The sequence below is a fragment of the Elaeis guineensis genome, chromosome 13 (genome assembly GCF_000442705.2).
Source record: "Elaeis guineensis isolate ETL-2024a chromosome 13, EG11, whole genome shotgun sequence".
Taxonomy (NCBI): Eukaryota; Viridiplantae; Streptophyta; class Magnoliopsida; order Arecales; family Arecaceae; genus Elaeis; species Elaeis guineensis.
This window is the reverse complement of record NC_026005.2, coordinates 50,706,329-50,732,249: the sequence shown is the minus strand read 5'-3', so window position 1 is coordinate 50,732,249 and position 25,921 is coordinate 50,706,329. Positions and strand designations below refer to the sequence as shown.

At 34.9% G+C, this 25,921-nt stretch overlaps 1 protein-coding gene across 1 annotated transcript; it reads left to right on the top strand.

The window, feature by feature from the left end:
* The first annotated feature begins 1,066 nt into the window (after positions 1-1,066).
* Positions 1,067-25,555, top strand: LOC105052032 (pentatricopeptide repeat-containing protein At3g16610-like). The gene is given in 4 exon segments (XM_010932716.4): positions 1,067-3,697; positions 3,699-3,892; positions 4,036-4,149; positions 25,354-25,555. Coding segments are annotated over 3 exon segments (2,832 nt in total). The 5' UTR covers positions 1,067-1,165; the 3' UTR covers positions 4,142-4,149; positions 25,354-25,555.
* The last annotated feature ends 366 nt before the right edge of the window (positions 25,556-25,921 follow it).

The window sequence follows — 25,921 nt, the reverse complement described above, 5'->3', positions numbered from 1 at the left end:
TTCATTTATTTCATTTCTCATAGCCGCACGAAGCGCGGAGGGTTCACTAGTATATCCTTAATCTTATAATAATATAATATAATATAATATATCATAATAATATAATATATTATTATATATAATAGTATTTATATAATATATTATAATGTAATATATTATATTATATTTTAATATAGTATATTATAATATAATATAGAATATTATAATATAATACTATAATAAATTTTATAATATGATATACTATATTATTATAATATATTATAGTAATAAAATATTATAATAATATAATATAATATAATATATATTATATAATATTAAGATAAGATATTAACATAATGTATTATTATATTATAATAATATACTATATTATTATATTATATTATTATATATAATAATATTTATATAATACTATAATAATAATATAATAATATAATATGTTATATATAATAATATATGCTAATATAATATAACATATTATACTATATTATATATAATAATATTATATAATATATATTATATTATATTAATAGCTTAATAATATAATAATATAATATGTTATATATAATAATTTATGCTAATATAATATAATATATTAGACTATATTATATATAATAATATTATATAATATATATTATATTATATTAATATAAGATATTAATATAATATAATATATTATTATAGTATATTATAATATATTATAATATTATGATATAATAATATAATATAATAATATAATGTATTATATTATTGTAAACTATATTATGATAACAATATAATAATATAATATATCATATCACACTATTATATATAATAATATTTATATAATGAAAATATTATGGAAAATGTAGGTAAATCTTTACAACTTATCCAGAAAACTAGATATCGTAAAAAGATATAGATAAATAGATTTCTGATCCATTTTTTAATATATAAAAAATATAGATAAATTATTTTTTTATCTAATTTTTATCTAAAAAATTATTTAAAAAATATAAATTTTTGAATAAATTTTTTATGCTCACGGAACAGACGCTCAATATATCGGACGTGAAACAAAATTTAGACCTAATTGTATGCTTGGGAAAACTTTGGGAAAAGTCGGACCCAACCCGACCCTGCAGCACTAATTGTATGCTCTTCAACTGCCTTGTATATATCTAGCAGAATGATGTCTTCCACCTTAACGAACCTCCTGTGCCCTCCACTCTCCTCCCAAAAAGCTCAAACCAAACACCAGAATGCTTGGAATTCCATCCTCAAGTACCACCTCAAGCTCAAGAATGATAGAGGAATCCTCGCAACATTCGCTGAAATGGAAGCTTCGGGCGTTGCCCCCGATCGACTCACACTGCCGCTCGTTCTTAAGGCGTGCACAAGGCTACACGACGTCAAACTTGGCAAAAGTATTCATTCTCATATCAGTGGCACCGACTTGATCGAAGATGTCCGGGTTAGGACAGCACTTATTGATTTTTACTGCAAATGTGGGTTCCTGGATGATGCGTATGAGCTGTTTGAAGAAATGACCCAAGGAGACTTGGCATCTTGGAATGCCATGATTTCTGGGCATGTTAAAAATTTGCAATATAGAGATTCTATTTTGCTGTTTTCTAGAATGAGAAGAGCTGGTTTTGATCCCAATTCAGTGACCCTGGTTAGTCTCCTTTCTGCTTGCACCAAGTTGTCCTACTTAAGACTTGGGAAAGAGATACATTGCTATTGTTTGAGAAGAGGGTTTTTTGAATCAGAGCCACATGTGGGGACTTCATTGATTGGGTTCTATTCGGGGTTTGACATAAGGTGGTCACGGTCTGTATTTGATTTGATGGTGTTAAGGAATACAGTGACTTGGAATGCAATCATATATGGGTATTTTCAGGTGGGAGGTGTTGATGAAGCTTTGAAAGTTTTTGTCCAGATGCTAGTAGACAATGTATCTCCAGACTCTGTGACATTGTTGGCTGCTTTGCAATCTTGTGTGGAGTTTGGATGTTTCGAGTTGGGAAAGCAAATTCATCAGTTCTCTGTCAAGTATGGGTTTTCATCCGATAAATTTGTAGCAAATGCATTGATTGATATGTATGGTAAATGTGCAAACTCAGAATCATCAACTTTGGCTTTTGAAAAGATGCTCATAAAAGATCTGGCGGCATGGAATGCCATGATCTCTGCATATAAAAATTGCATGCTATATGACAAAGCATTCAACTTGTTTAAAAAGATGCAATTGGAGGACATAAAAGGAAATTCAATCACCATTGCTACAATGCTATCTATATGTGCTCACTCTGGTGAGTTAGAGAAAGGTAAACAGCTTCATGCCTATGCCCTGAAAACTGGAAAGAAGGGTGATGTTGCCATTGAAGGTGCATTACTGAGCATGTATGCAGAGTTAGATTGTATGGTATCTTCTCTTCAGATTTTTCATGGAATGGACAAGTTAGATGTGGTTCTTTGGAACATATTATTTGCAGGTTTGATTCGTAATCAATTGACAAGCCAGGCTTGGAGTTTCTTTAGACAAATGCAGCAAATGGGAACTAAACCCAACTCATTTACCATGGTCTCTCTTCTTGCAGGATGCAGAGACAAATTATCTTTGAATGTCGGCAGATCAATCCATGGTTACGTAACGCGACATGGCCTTGATGTCAATTCATCATTGAGCACTGCACTGACCAATATGTACATGGACTGTGGATATGAATCAGCTGCACTCCATATATTTTGGAGGTCCTCTGATAGAGATTTAGTCTCTTGGAATGCTATGATTGCGAGCTACATTCGCAGTGGAAAACCAAATGAAGCCCTTTTACTCTTTTACCTCATGCACTCAGAGGTGAAACCCAACTCAGCCACACTGATTAATGTTCTTCCATCATGTACACATATGGCAAATCTACCACAAGGTAGATGCTTGCATGCATACATTCTCAGAAGGGAACTTGGTTTGGCTATAGACGTTCCTTTGGGAAATGCTCTTCTAACTATGTATGCAAGATGTGGGAGCATAAGCGATGCTGAGAAGGTATTCGAAAACCTACCAGAAAGAGATATTGTATCTTGGAATGCTATGATTGCTGCATATGGAATTCATGGGCGTGGTGAAGATGCAATTCATATATTTTACCAAATGCTAGATGCTGGTGAGAGACCAACAAGTGTGACATTTATTTCTGTTTTATCTGCTTGCAGCCACTCTGGTCTGGTTGAGAAAGGATGGGAAGTTTTTCATTCCATGACCAGGGACTTCCATATAACACCCAAGGTTGTTCATTACTCATGCATGGTAGATCTACTTGGCCGTGCAGGCAGCCTGGATAAAGCTCGTGATCTGATTCGCTCAATGCCTATGGAACCAGATCCTAGTGTATGGAGAGCTCTTCTGAGTGCTTGCCAAGTGTTTTCTAACATTGAACTGGCAAAAATAATTGCTGGAAAACTCATTGAACTAGAACCATGGAATATTGCAAACTACATTCTTCTTTCCAATATTTATGCTGCAGCTGGGAATTGGGAAGATGTCAAAGCTTTAAGAGCACTGATCAAGGAGAAGGGTTTCAGAAAGACTCCAGGAAACAGTTGGATGGCTATTAGGAACCAAGTCAACTCTTTTACTGCAGGGGACAAGTTACACCCTTGGCTCAGTATTAGCTACACAAGACTGAATTGGCTCTTAGATGGGCTAAACAAAGATGTATATTTTCCTGAATCAAGTTTGGTCTTACATGATGTGGAGGATGGGGAAAAAGCCAACCTTTCTGCCAGAGTTAGAAACTAACAGTTGCTTTTATCTCTGGAAAACAAGCCTGCAGATAGTAATTACTATATGTCTTATTATATGTGGAGAGTGCCACTTGTTCAGCAAGTTTGCTTCTGATTTTCATTGCAGGTAAATTATTTTCAGGGATTCAAACCATTTCCATCAGTTTAATAATGACTAACATTACGTTCTTAGCTTTTTGGCTTTGTGGATGACTTAGCCTTGTCAAAGTAAAATTGAATAACTTCTGGATTCTGGGAACTGCATTGCAGCATCTTGGCTGTGAAGATTTTGAAGTATTTGTGTGTTCAAGTTATCAAATGTCCAAAGCTAGGCGTCGGTCATAGCTTGACTTTGTGTTTCAAAAACACCCAATAATTTCATTTGTAAGTTTTTCTTTCTACTTGTTCTTCTTGTTCCAGAGCCTTATGCATGAATACATACTACATTCATGTATACACATATGCATATACATACATCATACATGATGCACATACATCTATATAAGTTGCATGCACGTGCATGGGTTGCATGCATGGTTATATGTATTTATATGGCTATCATTTCCTTGTGTGTTGTTTCATGTATATTGACTTAGAAGCTCTACGCTTGTTTTTTCCCCTCTTTTTATTTCAGCATATCTACATATAATATCTATTTGTTTTGTTTATAATACCATAAGAATGTTAATTCTAATTATGATCTCATTAAATAAGTACATATAGGGAATTGATGTGTGGATCTATCTTTTGTATTGAGGTTCCTAGTTGATTTGAAATGCTATATGGTATTCGTGTTATGTTATTTGCAATAATAAGAATTTAACTTTCTCTTCTAATGTTCGACCAAAATTGGTTGAGTTATGAGACCGCACATTTACTTATTAACTGATTGTTATCACATATTTAGCATTGGCATATAATTATTCCCTATTTTGTGGAGATATCAGAGCCATAGCACATCTAAAATTGAAAGTTCTCCTTTAATATAATTAATACAGTTCATGTATAAAGGATGTAAGAACTTTTGATATGAAAGGAGACTTTCCATCTTAGATTATATGCTTGTCCCTCTTAGTGAATTCATTTTAATCTAGGAAGATATCAAAGCATAGTTGCACCAAGATTTGAGTGCCTAGCTTCAATATGAACATTTCAGTGGTATTACACCGTTATGTGTGTTGCAACAAAAACATAGTTTTTCTTGTGGTACATTTGTCAACTCCCTTTGTCAGATAATTTAGTAGCTCTTATCAATGGTGATCAAAATATTTAATTTTTATTCTCTGGCCAAAGTGTAATAGGGGCAGACCCCTTGTTTCAAAACAAAATAAAAGCTCCAGCCTCTCTTTTTTTTTTTGAAAAGAGGTGAAGTTGGCAGTCGCTATCGACTTCACTTAGAAGAAATTCAAAAAACAAGAGGCTGGAGCCTTTTTCTTGAAAATTTTGAAATAGGGGCTCCGTCCCTATTACGCTTCAACTAGAGGTTAGGTGGCTCGAAAGTCCTCTCTCTCTCTCTCTCTCTCGACCTCTCGTTCTCTCCCCTTCCCTTTCCCTCTCCGTCCCTCCTTTCCTCCCTCTCCCTCTCTCCCTCCCTCCCTCTCTCTCCTTCCTTTCCTCACTCCTCGCTCTGTGGTTTCCCTTTGTTGGTATGCATCAGAATGGCATAGCATGATACCATACCGTACTGTACTGCTGGCCTACCGGTACGAGTGCCGGTTCTGATATTGTGGACCTTAGTTGCAAGCTATTAAAGCACCAATAGGAGAGCCTGCTTTATTATGAATATTAGAGAAATTACTAGCATTACATATAACCAAGGTTTTAAATCCTGTGAGATGAAGGTGTCCCAATCTCTTCATGGAACGGGATGCCCCATTGTCCCATCTCATTTCGACAGTAGCTTGGTCATGCATTCCAGTAGATATCTTTCATCTTTCTTTCCTTCTTTCCGTTCTTTCTTTTTTTTCTATTTTTTTCTTTGTTTTCTTTTTTTCCTCTACCTTTCTTTCCTTTCCTTTCCTTTTCCTTTCTTTTTCTTCTCCCTTGCTTTTTTTTTTCTATTTTTTGTCTTCTTTCCTTTCATTTTTTCTTTTTCTTCATCTTTCCTTCCTTTCCTTCTCTCCTCTTCTTCTTGTCTCGTGTAGATGGGTTTTGGAGTTTCGAATCCGTCTTGATCCTGTTTTTTCATATAAATGGGATGGGATAGCCGGGATGCCACCCGTCCTATCGGGACACAAAAACTTGCATCAGGATTTGCCAAATCGTCTCGAATCGAATGGTTCAGAGTGTGTCAAACCGTATTGATGGCTAATTGGTGTGGTTCAAGCATTCAATTCGGAATGCTGGGAAAAACGGAGCGAGGGAGAAGGAAAGAGAGAAAGAGAGAGAGGAGGAAAGGGAAAGAAAGGAAAAGACTGGTGGTGGCCCGTCGAGGCCTTCGGAGGGCTGTCAAGGCTCCTGATCCTTCGGAAGATGCGAGAGAGATAGAGAGAACGAGAAGGGAGAGAAGAGAAAGAAGTAGAAGGTGACGGGAAGGCTGCTGGAGGGTTGTTGGATGGTCGCCGTGGCTGCTGGACGGCCCAAAATAGCCTTAGATGGCCTCCTCTTCTCTCCCTTCCCTCTCTTTCTCTATCTCTCTCTTCTCGCATTTTGTCTCGTAGAGGATCGTGGAGCTTGGGAGGCCTCGGCGACCCTCCGACGGCCCTTTGATGGCCATTGTCGATATCTCTGCCAGCCTCTCTTTCCTTCCTTCCTTCCTCCCTCTCTCTTTCTCTCTCTTTTCCTCCCCGGTTCATCCCTCATTTTCGTAATGGTTCAGGTCTGGTACAGTGTAGTACGGAGGCATACTGACTCATACCACTGGCTGATAAGGGGTCTGGTTCCGAGTCGGTGATCCTTACTTTGCATGTAACTAAAAACTCAAATTTTCTTATAGTAACTTTGCCACTTTTTCTAGACAATCAATGAATTTAGTAGTTCTAGTCAATGGTAGTCATCAAATTATAGATTTGCTTGGGTATTTCTTTGGGAGCAATTGAATTTCATCATTACATCTCCGTTTGCCCTCATAAGTCGAGATATAGTGCTCCATCTCCTTAAGTAGCTGAAGCCATATGCCATGGTATCTCCTATTCAGTCGTTGATTAAGCTTAAAGTAACTTCAATGCTTGCATTTCTGGCTTCTTCTTTCTTAAGAATCTCCTTCCATCTTTCATCATAGTCAAGAGAAAAAGGAGCACATTTAGCTTCCAATATTATTTATTTACTCTCATTATCTATTGGTGATAAAGCGCTGGCATTTGTATGATATTAGTACTGACTACCAAAGAAACCACCTAGTATTGATTGATTTTGATTCGTACTGGGTCGTATGGGTTGGATATATTCTGCTTCCACCTTCCAATAGTTGAGAGGAAAAGGAGTGCATTTAGCTGCTAATGTCATTTATTTACTTTGCATTATCTATCGGGGATAAAGTGCTAGCATGTGTGTGGGCTGAGTACCAAATACCAAGGAAGCTGCATGATTTCACTTGATATTGATCCATATTGACTCATACCGGTTGTACGTAGTTCAATATACTCAATGCCAAGTCTAAGAGGTTGTTGATCTTTTCTTATTTTCCACCATTTGATGAATTGGATATGACTATGACTTGGAAGGTGGAGAAAAGTAACTTTATTTACGTAATTTTCATTTAAGCAAATATCCTTTTGTTTTATTTTATTTTTGTTTTTAATAGACCTAACAACTTACATGTAAATAGAAAACTACCCCCCATTTTCAGTTCAACAAATCTGCATTTCAAATACCATCAAAATAAGGTCACATTTAAAAATAAAAACTCCATATTTTTGGGATTCCATCAAAATAGCAATTTTTGATTTCTCATTTCTTAAGTCTTAAACACGTCAAGTTTGTTATGTCTAGACACTGCTAGAACATGAAAATTTGTTAAGAAAAATCTTATATCTTTGTCTCCAAATTGTTTCTATCTAATATAAAAGTAATCAACAACAGCACTTCAACAAACATATATGCCTTCATTCTTTTTCATATCGCAGTCTCTAAAAATTTTTGCATCCAAAATTCATGAATGATTGCTATCTATTTTTATCCATGATTGTTTTTAAATTAAAGTTTATGCATTTCTAGTATTTTATATTGGCTTAAAAGACCGGCTGCATAGTTGCATGTCCATATTCTTGATTCTATGGCCCCATAGAGGGGTTTACAGTATTGCTTTAAAATGTCATTTATAGCAAGGAAAAAAAAAAAAAAGAAAAGCCCTATGTCCTTGCTATTTTCAGTACCTTGATGTCATTTTGCCTCCCGTAATGTGCTACTTGGTGTCGTGCATTACAATTGCATGGCACTTGCCAGTGTATTGTGCCAACAACACTTCAATCCTTGTCATTGGTATTATGGTTTTCCTCATGCATTTAAACTCTTTTATCATTTGTTTGCTTAGTTGACACCTAAGACAACCCATTGGGCTTTGTGTCTAAAACACTTAATACGAACAAGGCAATTGCAATTTTTCATGCATCCATATTTTATCGAAACAGAGGATTTAAGAATTTTCATAAGGTAATCCCGTACCCTTACTAGCCACCCTTCCTTTATCAAGTGATGTATTTGTGTGGGACTTTCAGGAGAGAAAACTCATTCATGGATTTCTTGCATAGCACTTTCTTTGCAGGCATCAAATCCATTACCAGCTTTTCTTTAGGCAGTGATTTCATCTGGCTATATGCTATACCACTCTAAATCACAAAAACTTGTCCCGACTGTAGTCATAGAGTACTTGATACACAAGGCTACATTGAGGAGAGAGAGTCAGCAGATCCAATTCTTTTGTGGAAAGTCGCAGGAATATGTGAATTATTTATTCCCCTTTTGGGGTTTTCTTTCCTTTTTTTTTTTTTGAGCACCTATGAGATGTATGATGCATTATTATTTGCCTGCATCTAGAATAAGGGATTGGAAATACATGTTACAGTCAGAAAATAGAAGTCCTTGAAGTCAGAATTGTGCCTATAGTATACTCCACATCATTATTATGTCAAGCCAGGGAGAAAATTGGCTATATATCTTGAGCTTCAAAATAAAAAATTCGGTCTTAAAAGCATGGAATTTTTTATCGAACCGAACTGCCTGGTACATCCCATACCGAATCGGATTGATGCGGAATTGGTTTGATTCGGGCCTATAATTCGAGAAATCACTAAAAACCAATCCATACCGCATCGAACCTTTTGGTTCGATGCGGCACCACTCCGAACCACGTGGTTTGGTGTGGTTTTGGCTAGTTCGGGTTGGTTCGTAAGTGAACGTATGGGTATGGTGGGATGGGGTGGGAGTTGGGGGGATGGGTATTTTTTATATATCGAAGAGGTAGAGAAGTCTTACTTTTATGTCTCTTCATTTCTTTACCTTTAAATAGCATAAAAAAAAACAAACGCTCCAAATAGCCAAATTCGCTGTGATTTCATTAGAAAATCAAGATATTTCAATTGGATTTAAGGTAATCCAACTTTTCCTCTCTCATTTTCTTTTTTTGCATTTTTTGGTTGAAAATTACAATAAATAGAAAAATAAGAAAAAATCATGCCAAAATTTTTGATTTTGGTATGATTTCATTATATGTTGTAGATTTTTGGACGATCTACATAATGATCCTAAAATCATTAATTTTCGTTAATTATATACTTTTTAAAATTAAAAATATATTTTGAAATAAAAAATTATTCAAAAAATTAAAACTAAAAAAATAACTATAAAATTAGAATATTGTTTAAGATGATTCAAGCTACTTTCAGCATAAAATTGATGTCTGTTTGTAAAGATTTTGATGCATGATGCGCATAGTAGCCTAGGCCTAATTTTTAGTAAAATTAAAAAATAAATAGCATTTAATGCGTGTTCATGGGCTTAGAAAAATGAATGGTGGATTCATTTTGGACAATCCAAAATTATTTGAAAGATGTGCTATTCGTATTCTTTTTCAAACGGTCTCCTCTAGTGGCTATGAGCACAATTGGTTGACTTTCATCCTCATCCACAATAAGTAGAGAAACCGTCTGACATAGGATGCCTCAACGATCTTGTATATGTCTACTACAATCCAAGATTGAGACTAAAATACATTCAGAAGGAAGTACAGCTGAAGTACACAGATCCGATAATAGATGATTATGATCTTGATGATGAGGATCTGATGATCGGATAGCTTGCAGGCCAGCAGCAAAAGTCGAAGCTTGATGAGTTGGAATTTCCTCCACAACCAATCAGTTTGGTAATTAGGGAGATTAGGATGGATCCAAGACAATGGGCAGATAAAAATATTCCATGTAAGATTCTTGTTGATCAGCCACAGTTTGAGAGACCATAGGAGTCATTCATCACGTGACTCCATATCCGAGACATCCTCCTAGAGATTTGAGCAAGAAATGTTGAGATGAAATGGATCATCTCAATCAGAAAGAAGACATCCATCCTTCCAAGCACAACAAAATCATAGAGGGGCATAAAGATGCAGCCATAGGATAGTCTTCGATTCATCAGTGAGTTTCAGTATACACATACCACATAGAATAGAGACTATGGTGCATGAGCTAATAGAGCTCGCAAGAATACGATTTCATATAGGTGACAGGCTCCTAAAGGTCGTTCAGTACGCAATGCAGTTGCAGATGACCTTACATGTAGAGTAGGATCTATGGATATATCAGATTCATCCTTACATTATGCATCCTATTATCCGCAGACAGCTTATGATCCATATGGATATAGATATGGAACGTCCGAGGCATCGTTTTTTAGTGGCTACTATCTTATGCAGTTCGGATCATCTTACTGATAGGATTTTATTGTCGGTATATTTGGATAGATCTCTCTACAGCCATACCATTAATCCGAGGATATCTCAGAGCCAGAGCTTGAGCAAGAAATTGGGATATCCTATAATCCAGAGTAGATGCCTTATAGAATGAGCATTCAGAACTACAATGTCACTTGGTTAGAGGGATGGATTGATGTTTCTCCTAATTATATGAATGATCCAGATATTTACGAGCATCATCGACACTCGACGAGAAACTAGATTGGTAGAGATATTGAGGTTAGTACATTGTCTAATTGAATTGACACAAGAATTAAAATTTAATTCATATTAAATTATAGTAAACCCATATAATGGTTTTGAATATGTAATTGGACCCAAAGGTTAATTTAGATGGATATAATCAATGCATATTGGGGATGAGACTTAAAAGTTTCTTTCAACTTACTTGGAAACTAATTTTAGATCTCCAATACAAAGTAGTAATTTGATTGAAAATTATTTAATGAATCCAGAGAATATTGATTGGTTTCAATCAGAGTGTGCAATGAAACTTTGATAGTTTGGATTATTTTATGTTGATTAGCAATATCAACTCTTTGAATTAAAAGTTTATGATAGATTATTTGATTTGATTTTCGCTATAGAGAAATTCATTGGTAATAGAAAGGATAATGTTCTTGATTCTGGATTATTTTAGATGTTGTTATGTGATTTTTCACAAGTAGCTCTCCTATCTATTATGCTAAGAAAATTTTTAGCATCTTGAGTTTAGGACAAGTGGACTATCAGTTCTTGATTTTAGATTTAGAATATTTTGGTATATATTTCTTCTCTTAGAATTGAAGTTCATACTTCTCTATCTATTAGAAAGAATCTGAGATTGTTTATCGATTTTAGATGTTTATCCTCGAATGTTCATCCATTGAGAGTAAAGTTTTGTGATAGATCGATTAAGTGTAGTTAATGATTTTGGCGAGAAATTTGATATCTTTATCTAGAATTGATATATTGATTTCGATTATAAGAAATGAATGATTCTTATTTAGACCAACTCTTATGGTTTTGACCTTTCTTTTACAAAATGATTAGGATATCGAAAGGTTTAAGGATGAGATCAGAACTTTAAATCCTTATCTTTTGAAAGCACAAGTAAGAAAAATTTTGAGGATGAAATTTTTTTAGAGGAGAATGTGATACCTAGTCCATCAACTTAGCAATTGCACAAATCTTAAAGCATGAAGAAAAGAGAAAAAATAGGATGATGAAGAAGATTCCAATTAGGAGTCTTCTTCTTCCCGATTTCCACGGAAATTGAAGCCGGGGAGGAGTCTAACTCCTCCCCCTCCACTATTTGAAGGGACCAAGTCCCTTATGGAAACCTATCAACGTCGGCCACCAGCTATTACAGGAGAAATCCCTCGTTTTCTTCTTTTTCCTAGAAATCTTTTATTGTATCCACTGGATTCGCGGGTCAATTGTCGTCGAAGCTCAGGTTAGATCTTTCTAATCCTTTCTCCACATCTTCCCTAGTCCTTGGATCATGATTTCTGGCTAGTCATCATCGGATTTTTGAACAAAAACAACGACCCCTGTTTTTATATGTTTTTTCTGATTTTCTTCACCATCGTTTGTCACCGCTAGTCACTGGACCAGGGCATTTAGTCGCACGGTTATGGTCTCTCTTTCGGCCATAGGGGCCACCAGTTGGGGACTCCTCTGCTTTGGGAAATAAGGGGATCAAAGGGTCCCCTGTTCGGCCAAAGAAGAGATGAAGAAGGAAAAAAAAGAAAAAAAAAAGAAGAAAAAAAGAAAAGAAAAGAAAAGAGAGAAGAAAGTTCTCTCTCCCATTCTCTCTTCTCTCTCTTCCCTCTTTTTCTCTCTTAAGCTTTTCTCTCTCATTTCTCTCTTTACTTTCTCTCTTTATAATTCTCTCTCAATCATTTCTCTCTCTGAGGGTTATTTGGATTTTTGAGAATACCATTAATGAGTTAGAATGATCTTAGTGAAAGGGATCCTGATCCATGACTGTTGGACAGCATTGTCGACATCCATCTTGGCCAGACCACGTATCATTAGATTTGACCATCCATAATTTTTTATTGAACCGTTTATATACTAATTCAACTATGATTTGATTAAATCATCTTGATTAGATTGATTGGATTGTTGGGCTTTGTCACTTGATTAGGCCTGTTCCATCTTGTTAATTTCTCTCTCCTCTAGCATTCTCTCTTTACTTGATCTATGAATCCAATGAAGGATCCTCAATTGCTTTGAATTCGAGTTGATTTTGATGGGGATTTTGAACCACTCTATAGTTGGACAACATGTCCGCACCATTCGAGTCTTTGTCGAGCATTACAAGATCTAGTCTTTGTTGATCTCTATTAAATCATTATATTTTTCATGACTCTAATTAGATGAAGCTACTTAATCAAATTGATCTCTGACTGCCAATTGGTGTACCGACCTCTACTTTGACTCTCGTGGGGTACTAATATATTTGATCACCTTTGATTTCTATTGAACTACTATCTCTAGTCTAACCACGATTGGATAAAATTATCTTGATTGGACTGATTGGATTGTTGGATGCTACCGCTTTGCATATATGAGCATAGTGCAGAGTGGATTAAAAGAGAGACATTACAAGGTATGCACAGCAAAAATGTTGGTGAGAATTCATGTGGCCTAGTGTTGGGATGTCATGCCACAAACAAGAAGTGGAGTGTAGAGAATTCACGTGAAAGTGCATGTATACATAAGTGGCAATTTTGCAAAATTGTGTTAGTAGGAAGGGCAAAATGGTCAAAGCACCAAAGTCGCCACATGTCCACATCTTTCCTCATCTCTTCCTTTTTATTTTTGGTGTCTTTTCCTCCTTGTGCCATGCAGCAGATTGCAGCCACTTATCACCCAACACAGCCCACCACCTTCATTCGTTTCTTCTCCTCCTTTCATTTGTTTCGTTTTTACACTTAGAATAAGAGAGAGAGAGAGAGAGAGAGAGAGAGACTAAGACTAAGAGAGAAATCAGAAGAAAGAAAGAGAATTTCAGGTCCTAGACTAAGAGAACAAAGCTTAGAACATTTGGTTAATACCATTGAAGCGAAGTTGGAGGATTGGAGGAGAGTACTACCGGTTTTGGGAGAAGGCAGCATACTGTTTTGTGATTGTTCTTGCATTTTGGGCAAAAGGAGTAAGAGTTCCAGCTTGTAACTTGTTTTGATTTGAAGTTTTGGGTGTAAAATGCATGAATTATCATTCCTTTGATCAAGTTATGTGATTTAGGGTTAAGGACCTTGATGTTATGTTGTTGCTGTTGACCTCATGCTTGATTTTGATGATTGCCAAACTTTGAGTATACTATTTATCTAATTTTGTGCTTCAAGAATGCTTGTAGGTCTTTCCAGATGTTAAAATTGAAGAAATTCTTATTGGAAAAGATCTAGTCAAGGTCTTCAAAGAAAGAATTTTAGAGTTCAAGAGTCGATCCTAGAGTAAAAAGAGCCGAGCCATTCACTGAAAGAAGGCTTAAAATGGAGAAGATTGGAATTGAAGAGCAGTTCAATTGAAAAAGATTACAAAAATTTCAGTGGAGGGCACCTCGAGTCGACTCAAGGTGGTTCCGAGTCGACTTAAGCTGAAATGGTGAAGAAAAAGCATTTTGGCACGTAAGAGTTTCAGCCGGCATTGTTCACTCAAGTCGACTCAAGTTGGTTGAGTCGATTCAAATAAATAGTAACAGAAAAGTAAAGTTTCAGAGCAGAAAAAATTTCGACCGAGTGGAGGGGTCGAGTCGACTCGAGTTGCTCGAGTCGAGGTCTCAGAAAATAATAGAGTATGATTTTTGGGACAAAAATTTGAAGCAGACTTGTAGGTTAGTCGAGTCGACTTGAGGACATCCGAGTCGACTCAAGGCTCAAGTCAAGTTGACTCAAGCTCAATCTGAGTCGACTCGAGTTCTAATGGTTAGTTTTGCAGAATTTCAGAATTTTGCAGAAATATTTTCAACGGCTCTATTTTGTTTTTCAATGGTTAGAAATAGCTATTTTAGCTTCCAAAAAAGATTTAAAAACTTTCAAACTCAATGAAGAGCTAAAAGAAGTAGATTGAAAGAAGAAATCATTCAAATTGAGAGAGTTTCATTGAATATTCAAGAAAAAGAAAGGACCCAAGCTTCAAATTCAGAGAGCATTCACAAGATACCTTCTACAACTTTTCAAGCATCCTCTCAGCATTCAAAGAAGAGTGTTTAAGCTTCAAAAGAGCCATCACTCAGCCTCTTCTTCGTGCTTCAAAAAGAGTTTCTTTTTGTTTTTCATTTTGTGCTGAATTTATCTACTTGTATTTTTGTTTCTTTATAAGTTTTTTTGAGAAAAAAAACTTGGGGATTAGGCCCGTCCAAGGCCGGAATTAGACTTGTAGGTTTTGGTTGGTTGTTCCGAAAAATCAACTGGATTGTTAGTGAGTCCGAAAAACTAACAATATAAAGTTTTGTTTGGTGATCCCGAAAAATTAACTGAATTTTGTTTGTGAGTTTGGAAAAGCAAACATACTGTAATCAAGGAAAGATTATAGTGAAATTCTCAAGAAAAATTTGAGTGGATGTAGGTGCGGGTTACACCGAACCACTATAAAATTTTGTGTGTTTGTATTGTGCTCTCTCTAGCCTTTCCTTGCATTCAATACTTTACATACCTTGCATGCTTATAATCCTTGCTTAACTTTATCTTTACTCTTGCTTATCATCGTATATATCTTAATGCTGCTGCTAATTATCTTATACACATCTCTACCACACCACTTAGATTAAACTACAAGCACATACTTGTTTAAAGTTTAATTTGATTAAAATTTTTAGAGAACTCAACTCACCCCCTCTTGAATTGCTACCTTTGGACAACAAGTGGTATCAGAGCAGGTGCTTTGTTATTATTTGTTGATCTAACGGTTTTAAAGTAAAAGATTATGGCAACCCTAAGTGGTCTTTTATTTGCTGAAGGACAATCTACATCTAGACCATCACTTTTTAATAGAACAAATTACACTTATTGGAAAGCACACATGCGTATCTACATTCAAGCACTTGATTATCAACTATGGAGAGTTATAATTAAAGGTCTACACATACCCTTAATTAAAGTAGATGGTAATGATGTTTCCAAACCCGAAGAGGATTGGGATGAGCTTGATATGAAATTATTTGAATTAAATGCTAAAGCTATGAATGTTTTATATTGTGTATTAGATCCTAATGAATTCAATAGAATTTCTACATGCATATCGGTAAAAGAAATTTGGGACAAATTAGAAATTTCTCATGAGGGAACAAGCCAAGTTAAAGAGTCTAAAATTAATTTGCTTGTTCATAAGTATGAAATGTTTAAAATGAAAAAATATGAGTCAATTTCTGATATGTTTTTCAAATTTATTGAAATTATTAATGCTTTGAATGGACTTGGCAAATCTCATACTAACTATAAAACTTATTTGCAAAATCTTGAAGTCTTTGCCAAAAGAATGGGAAGCAAAGGTTACGGCAATTCAAGAAGCTAAAGATCTCACCAAACTATCCTTAGAAGAACTCATTGGTTCACTCATGACACATGAGTTAAACATGGCTCAAAAGGAGGAAGAAGAAGAGCCTAAGAGGAAAACCATTGCTTTCAAGTCCACTGCCAAATTTGAAGGAAGCGACGAGTCGGAGGAAGATGAAGAAGAAGAAGAGTGAAAATGATGAGGACATGATGCTTCTCTCAAGAAAATTCAAAAAGTTCCTCATGAAGAAAAACTTGGAGAATAAAGAAAATGAAGAAAAACAAAGAAAAAGTGTCACTTGCTACAATTGCAACAAGAGGGATCACTACAAGTTGGATTGTCCCTTAATCGAGAAGCACCCCAAAAAGATCAAAAAAAGTGCATTACTAGAGATTTGGGGAGATAGTGACACATCAAGTCGGATGAGGATAAAAATGCAAATCTTTTCCTCATGGCCTTGGAGGATGAGATAAATTCAGAAAACTCCTCTAATTTTACTTTTGAAGAATTATTTGATGCCTTCAATGAATTCATGGATGAATTCAATAAATTGAGGTTGAAAAATAAAGAGCTTAAAATGTCCAATATTTTTTTAATGAAAGAAAAGAATTTCTTGGCTAAAGAAAAGGAAGAAATGATGAAATCTGAAAAATCTTTAGTTGAAGAAAATTTTGAGCTGAAAAAGGAATATGATAATTTGAAACTCTCCCTAAAAGAAAATGAAAATCTTCGAAAAGAAAAGCAAGAGCTTATGGGAGAAAATGAAAAATTAAGAAAAGAGATTGAGATTTTGAAACTTGTAGCTAAAAAATTTAACTTTAGTTTTCAAAAGCTTCAATTAATGGGAAACAGCAAAAAGGCTGTTTTCAATAAGGCAAAAACTGATTTTAATTCTTCAAGAAAACAGCAATATGCTAAAAATATGTTTACAAAAGTTTCACTTAAAAATGATTCTATTAAATGCTTTAAATGTAATCAAATTGGCCATAAAATTTCAGAGTGCAACATTAAAAGAATTAACCATATATTAGTCAAATAAATTTGGGTTCCAAAAGGAACCTTGAGCACTAACTCCTATGGACCGAAGAAAGCTTGGGTACCAAAAATTAGTAAATGATTTTGCAGGTAAACTAAGGATCCAATGGAATGAAAAGAGAAAAATATTATGGATGGATGCCTTGGGAATGAACTTGAATGGGTGAGGATGTTTGGTAAATTTTAAATCTTTCTCACATCATACCACCTATAATTATTTTGTTGAATGTATTGAATTTAATGATCTATCAATATGGTTTCATATTATGTTTTCTTATTTGAAATACTTTTAATGAATTGGTAAGATTGGTATGATTGATTGATTTTGATGTTTGCAATGGTTTTATGACATGGTTTGAATGTTTTAGTCAATATGCTCTTCTCTATGCATCATATGTTGAATCCATATGAAATGAATTTATCTTAAAATTCAGCATGATATCTCAATTTCTTTTTATCAATTATATATTTGAGAAGCTTAAGTTAACAAAAGCTTAATTGTCTATGAATATTTTTGCCAAAAATTATGAGTAAAACTAATTTTAGGCATTCCCCCATAAGATGCTAAATTATCAAAATTCTCCTAAAAATTTGCATGAAATAAGTACTTGAAGATATGACACTCAATCATAAAACTAAAGTGCTTGATTGCATTGCATCTTAGGCTAAACCCCTAAGGATTTGCAAAATCCCCTAGTTGAACTGAAACTCATAGAGCTTTTATCTAGTTTTCTCTTAAATTCACTTGATTTGATTATTATACCCCCAAATTAATCAATTCTAATTTCTCCAATTTGATTTGAATATCATTCTCAATCCTAAATTTGATTTCCAATTGATTCTTCCTTGAATTTGATCAAATTCCCATGCTTTGAAAATTCTTGAACTGTTTTCTGATTTGAGGAGTCGACTCATGGATTCTTTGGAAAAATAGTTCTGTGAGGAGCCGACTCCAAGTTTCATTGGAGTCGACTCATCTTCAAGAGTTGACTCTTGATTTAGCAGGAGTCGACCCTTATGTCTGGGATGGATTTTTTAATTGAATTGCTATATGGCTCTGTCATTTTACTTTCAATTTTCTTGAGCCATAATTTCTTTTCAAATCCCTCTCCCACCAAAATCAGACCTCCCTCTCCTTTTAGCTAGCCAGGACCCACATCTTAGGTTGCTAGCATTCATTTGTTAGATCTTTAGTGACCCTAGTAACCCGCTTTTTGATAGAGATAGCTCTCATACATCTTATATGCTTTCATGTCTTTGTCATTTATTGTATTTGGCAAATTGATGAAGTATGACTTTTCCTTAAAATACAATGTGCTGATGTATTGTAATTATATTTTGACAAATCCATGAAAATTTGACTTTTTGGAAATTGAGTATGTTTGATGATGCTTACATTTGTGTATATCTATTTGCAAAATAAAAAGAGAGAAAATATTATCTAAATATTATAAGAAAAATTTTTTGAACTTAAAAGAAAGCTTATTGATAAACATTTGTACTTTGCTGATCTTAACCTAGTCATATAAATTTGCTTGAGCATTCATATGGTCTTGATTATTTGATTCATTTTGAGCAAATGTGCATTCTTCACACGTTTTGATCATCAGTTTTTGGTAATTAATTGATATCAAGAAATCATTTTTGATCTCAAAAGAGAATTTATTAATGAATACTCATATTTTGTCTTGATTGATCGATATCGAAATTTAAACAATGCTCCTCTTAAAGCTATCATGCAAAATATTACAAAGAAGCTATCATTTTATCTTTAAAGCTAAATATTTAAAAAGGATTTTAGTTTTAATCAATTGGTATAGATAGCTTACTTTTTGTCTTATATTACACTGATTTACTTTTTGACAAAAATAGAAGATCTTTGTCTTAAATCTGATTTTGCAAAGCTATATTCATAATATTACATCATTTGACACAAATTCAAGAAGTTCATACCTTTTTCTGAACTTAACTGCTTAGCATTTCATAAAAAAAAGGAAGAAATGATCCTTTTGAAGAATAACTGAAAATCTTGTTATAATTTGCTTTGAATTCCTAATTTTGAAAGGATCTATCTTGGATTTATAAAGCACAAAGCAATCTATTTGAAAAGATAGAAATGTTGAAATATATTTTATGCTTAAGTTTAATGCTCAAATCTTTAAAGTGCAAAGCAATTTTATTTAAATCTTAAAATCAAACTAGTGAATTTATTATATTCAAAAAGGAGAAGATGCATTTTTGAAATCTATTTTGATCAAAAGAAGAAAGATAACTCTTTTTGGATGGTTGTTATTTGGATTGAATCTCAAAATATTTGATATCAAGTAGTCCATTTTTGCCCTGAATTCTATCGCACTATCTTTTGGCAAAAAAAAAAAGATTTGTCTCAAATTTGAATTTCATGGCTATATTCTTGCTATTGTATCGTTTGGGACAAATTCTTGTGATATATTTTTGAATAATCTATTTTAATATCAAAAAGGGAGAGAAGTATTTTCATGACTATATTATTCAAAATTTTGAATTGAGAAGTATGTTTGCATCCATTTTTTTTGAGAAAAGGGAAAAATCTTGATCTGAATTTGAAAGTTGATCCTTTTTGATATGTCCAATGCTATGATTGATCAAGTAGTATCAGTGTTATGATTGAATGATCAGTTGATTGCTTGAATTTTATGGACATTTTCACATGGTATCACGAATCAAAAAGAATGACTTAATTTTTTTTTTTTTAAAAATTGACATGGCATTACTTATAAAAGGGGGAGAAAACACCAAAAATAAGTGTCAATTGAAGATTAATGTGGTATCAAGTAATGGTGCTTAATGTGAAAGAAAAAGGAGGAGAAAAATATCATGTGATGAATTTTCTGACATTCAAAGAGAGAGATTAATTGAATTAACCAATTTGATTTGATTTGAATATTGATCTCAAATTCTCAATCATTTACCTCAAAATATTCCCAATTTGAGCTTTATGGCATTCATTTCAATTGATTTTAAACTTTCAATCAAAATGCCTTATAGTTTTCTCAAATTGTACTTTCATGTGTTTATTCAATTTGATTTATTTGATTTAAAATGGCATTAGACAAACAAATTGTGTTCCAATGTTGAGACTAGTTTATTAATCTGGATATTCGTTCATAAGTCTAATTTGCATGATTATTCTTGACAATCTTGGAGTTGAATTGAATTGGAAACTCATCTTTACTCTAAGAAATGAATCTCTAAATCTAATTTTGGTATCATATAAATCATTTGAATTTATGAAGATATCATAGAATTTTCTTTGATATGCAATGAAAAACCATGATAAATCTGTTTTGCTCTGATACTATCTTTGATATATTTCTGATACATACCTTTTCAAAGCTTAATTGTCTAAAATCTCTTGAGAAAAGGAAAGAATAAATATTAACATTGATATTAGATTTGAAAATTTTTGATATGATATACTTGTTTAGTTGAAAAGCATCACCTTTTTGAAAATCTAAATTGATATCAATGTGAATTTGACATTGGACATACCGAATTTGATATTAAATATGCTCGAATGTCTTGAAAAGCTCTATCCCTGAATTTGATTTATGTAGAAAGGGAGAGTGGTATCAATAAGAATTTGGTATCAAATTTGCTTATTTTGGTATCAGATGTCCTATTTAGTTCAAATTTGATATCTTTGTTGAAATCGAAATTTTTTGAATTTGATATATTTTTTCGTCTAAATTTCATTTGATTTTGATGATATTTCGTGCTTCTTCTCATAAAGCTTTTTGATGCCCTCAAAAAGGGGGAGAAGTGTGTTGAGTATATGCTTAAAGGTTTTGTTGGGGAATACCCACCGAGGGACCGACCGACTGACTAACGGGTGGAGGGACCGACCGACCGACCGACCGACAGGCGGAGGGACCGACCGACTAACGGCCGGAGGCACCGACCGCCCGACTGACGGACGCCATCGCCGGCCGATTAACGGCCCACTACCGACTGAGGATGTGTCGGTCGGGCGTACCTTCCCGACCGACTGAACCCGGAGGTCTGATGGCCGACTCACGTAAGCCTCGCCGACCAACGGAGGGGCCCGACGCCACTCAGCTGGCCACGACCTAGGGTCGGTCGGCTCCTCCGATCGCCGTACAGCCGCCAGATCTTGTCAGACCTGACAGCAACATGCAGCACGGACATCTAGGGGCATTGTCCCACCGAGGGCATTGTCAACCCTGGTGATTTGACAGCCCCACGACGACGTGACACTTTCATGGCGACTCTGACAATCTACAGTGAGTTGACAAATCTTCACTTGTCCGCGCCATTAATGACGGCGCCATACCGTGCTCCACTATATAAATCGGGGAAGGCAACAGTGCAAGGGACCGGCTCCCCCACTTCTCGACTTCAAAACCACAGGCTCGCTCCTCTCTCTCCCTCTCTCGATTGAGCTCTCTGCCTTCATTTCACTGTTGCCCAGTCACCTCTCTGACTTGACCGTCGGAGGGTCCCCGTCGGAGCCGCCTCCGGTCAGTGTGGACTTCTCATTTTTGCAGGCGCACGTTCCCCGGCGATCCGACAACGAGGCGATTGGCCGCAACAGGTTTAATGCTTAAGAAACTCAATGAATTTGCTGTTTGAAACCTTGATAATGCTTAAGAAACTCAATGAATTTGCTGCTTGAAATTTTAATACTCATTGATTTGAATTGAAATATTATTTTGATATGAGTATATGTAATGAACTAATGATGTGCAAATAATTAAAGGCTCGTTAAGATTATTTTATTATTTATAATGTCTTGACCCCGTGATTGATTTTACCATCATAAAAAAAGGGGAGATTGTTGACCCCGTGATTGATTTTGATGATTGCCAAACTTTGAATATACTATATATCTAATCATGTGTTTCAAGAATGTTTGTAAGTCTTTCCAGATGTTAAAATTAAAGAAATTCTTATTGAAAAAGATCTCCACAAATTCATGAAGTCAAGGTTTTCAAAGAAAGAATTTTAGAGTTCAAGATTTAGGGGAGTCGACTCCAGAGCAAAAAGAGCTAAGCCATTCACTGAAAGAAGGCTTAAAATGGAGAAGATTGGAATTGAAGAGCAATTCAATTGAAAAAGATCACAAAAATTTCATTGGAGGGCACCTCGAGTTGACTCAAGGTGGTTTCGAGTCGACTCAAGCTGAAACGGTGAAGAAAAAGTATTTTGGCACGTAAGAGTTTCAGTCAGCACTGTTCACTCGAGTCTACTCAAGTTGGTCGAGTTGATTCAAATAAACAGTAACAAAAAAAGTAAAATTTCATAACAGAGAAAGTTTCGACCGAGCGGAGGGGTCGAGTCGACTCGAGTTGCTCGAGTCGAGGTCTCAGGAAATAACAGAGAGCATGATTTTTGGGACAAAAATTCGAAGCAAACTTGCAGGCTAGTCGAGTGGACTCGAGGATATCCGAGTCGACTCGAAGCTCAAGTCCAGTTGACTCAAGCTCAATCTGAGTCGACTCGAGTTCTAACGGCTAGTTTTACAGAATTTCAGAACTTTGTAGAAATATTTTCAATGGTTCTATTTTGTTTTCAAACGGCTAGAAATAGCTATTTTAGCTTCCAAAAAGGATTTAAAAGCTTTCAAACTCAATGAAGAGCCCAGGAAAATGGATTGAAAGAAGAAATCATTCAAATCGAGTGAGCTTCATTGAATATTCAAGGAAAAGAGTGAAACTAAGCTTCAAATTCAGAGAGCATTCATGAGATACCTTCTACAACTTTTCAAGCATCCTCTCAGCATTCAAAGAAGAGCGTTCCAGCTTCAAAAGAGCCATCACTCTGCCTCTTCTTCGTGCTTCAAAAAGAGTTTCTTTTTGTTTTTCATTTTGTGCTGAATTTATCTACTTGTATTTTTATTTCTTTACAAATTTCTTTGGGAGAAAGAAATTTAGGGATTAGGCCCGTCCAAGTTCGGAATTGGACTTGTAGGTTTTGGTTGGTTGTCCCGAAAAATTAATTGGATTGTTAGTGAGCCCGAAAAACTAACAGTGTAAGATTTTGATTGGTGATCCTGAAAAACTAACTGGATTTTGTTTATGAGCCCGAAAAAAACAAACATATTGTAATCAAGGGTTAGTGTAAGATTTTGGTTGGTGATCCTGAAAAATCAATTGAATTTTGTTTGTGAGCCCGAAAAAAATAAACATACTGTAATCAAGGGTTAGTGTAAGATTTTGGTTGGTGATCCCGAAAAACCAACTGGATTTTGTTTGTGAGCCCGAAAAAAATAAACATACTGTAATCAAGGGAGATTTATAGTGAAATTCTCAAAAGGAGCTTGGTGAGTGGATATAGATACGGATTTCACCGAACTACTATAAAATTTAGTGTTTGTGTTGTGCTCTCTCTAGCCTTTCCTTCTTGCATTCAATACTTTGCATACCTTCCATGCTTGTAATCCTTGCTTAACTTTATTTTTACTCTTGCTTATCATTGTATATATCTTAATTCCACTGCTAATTATCTTGTGCATATCTCTACCACACCACTTAGATTAAACTACAAGCACATACTTGTTTAAAGTTTAATTTTGTTAAAATTTTTAGAGAATCCAATTCACCTTCCCCTTTTTTGGGTTGCTACCTCTGGGCAACAGTTGCCATGTGAAGAAATTCATGGAAGTTGGTTTGTTTAGGCTAAATTGAGCTAGTTTGATTTGGGTGTGATGAGGGAGTTGGAATATGAACTTAGCTTCTGAAATACATTAGATTTTCATTGATTTATCAACATCTCTAAAACAGGGCAGAATATGAATGAAGATGTTTATGGTGTGTACGATTGGCGTGAGGTGTAGAGGTTAGAATGAAGTGTGTGCTGCGTGGTGTTTGAGCAAATGGTAATTGTGCACTGTTTGAGGGTTGAATTATGGTCATATTAGGCAAAGTAGTAAGAAGGATAAATAGCTATAAGAAAGAGAAATGAGACATAAAAGGTGATGTTAAATGTGTTAGTGCTATGAGGAAGAATCTAATAGACAATTGTGAGAATAGTTGAAAGCTTAGCAATGGCAAATTGGTTAACTTTGTTAAAGGTTAAACTCAATGAAAATGGACAAACATGAAGCATCTCATGCATTTTTGCATTCACATATCATGTAGTGCATTGCATTAACCAAGATGCACTTACAAATGTATAGGAGAAGAGAATAACCCTAGAGAAGCTTTCGGAGAATCAAGCACCAAGGAGGTGTGGTAGCTGGCCTAACCAGTGAGTGGTCTTCTTTTTAGATTCAGTGTTTTCTATTTATGCTAGAACTGTGAAAATGCTTTGTTTTAAAATAAGAAATCAGAATTAGTTTTATATCGTATTTTCTATACAAAGTGTGGAAACAGGATGGGATGAATGTTTGAGGTTATGTTATAAATGTATATGCATATGTGTATATATATTTGGTTTGAAAAAGTAGTTTGAGCAAGTTCACCATCATCCAGAAATCTATTGGGCAATCATGCGTCAAGGCTACCTATGGGGATGATCAACTTATAGTGTGAGCCGTCCATGGTAGTACTACAAGAATCAGAAGCCTGGTGGGGCAAAGCACCAATGCTATGTGTCCAGGCTGTCCATGGGAGTGGTGCTGTATGGTGTGAGCCCCCCTAGCCAGAATAGCACCCAATGGATCAGATAATCATAGAAGCGAAGTCTACATGCACGTATGACCAGCAAAGAAGGGCTAGAAACCCTTTTTGCTTCCTTGACTATCTCGGTAAGAAATGGTTTTAGTTAGTGCTTGATATAAGCAGGCTCAAAGGGTGTACGTGGTGTTTGTTTTCCAGAGAGGTAAAGAATGAGATAGCAGGTTTTGAGCAAAATGGTTTCATGTGGTTTATGTTATATTAAAAGAAAGATATAATACATTTGAATGATGTGAATGCAAAATTTTACTTATGGAAAGCTTAGAAAGTGTGTGGTGCTTTTTGACTAGATAAACATAGAGATTGCTTTACTACATCGTTTCATTTGTGTATATAGTATAAATGTTTGAAAGATTTATAAATTATGAAAGAAGTATGTTTTTCATATATGTTTTGAGCATTAAAGTTAAACCATTCTATTTTCCCGATTATTAGATAGAATGACCATTCACTGAGACATAAGTCTTACCACTCCATTTATTTTTGTAGATTTGAGGTGTACTAGAGCGTGCTAGTGAATCGCACTACATCATCAGCATTCAGCACTAGTTGAGGTTGGGCCACTTTAGCTTGGAGAGGTGCTTTTGGGATTATCTATATGTATAGAGTGTTGTGTGTACATTGTAAGACTTAATGTAGCGTACTTTGAAGTTGAATATAAGATGTTTTGAATGATATTGAAAAGAGTAAAGTGTTATGCATATCTTTGAGATAAATAAGATTACATTTTTTTTCTTACAGATTGAGATATAATGATCTGAATTATAGCAAGTTATGCTAGACAGACAGGGTTTACTAGTAGTTTGTGATCTCAAGCACAAAATGCTAGCAAAATTCTGCTCGACTATCATACTCTTGCTCAGTCTAGGGGGAGGGGTGTGACAGAAACTCTATTTGAATGGAGAGTGATTTGTAAATTTGAGATTTTTGAAATATTATGATTTATTGTTTTGTTATGGAATATGTATATATTGATTGAAATTATGACATATATGTTATCTTGTAAAAGTATTTTCGTTTATACATCATATTTGAATTCTCAGCTTAACTATGTTCA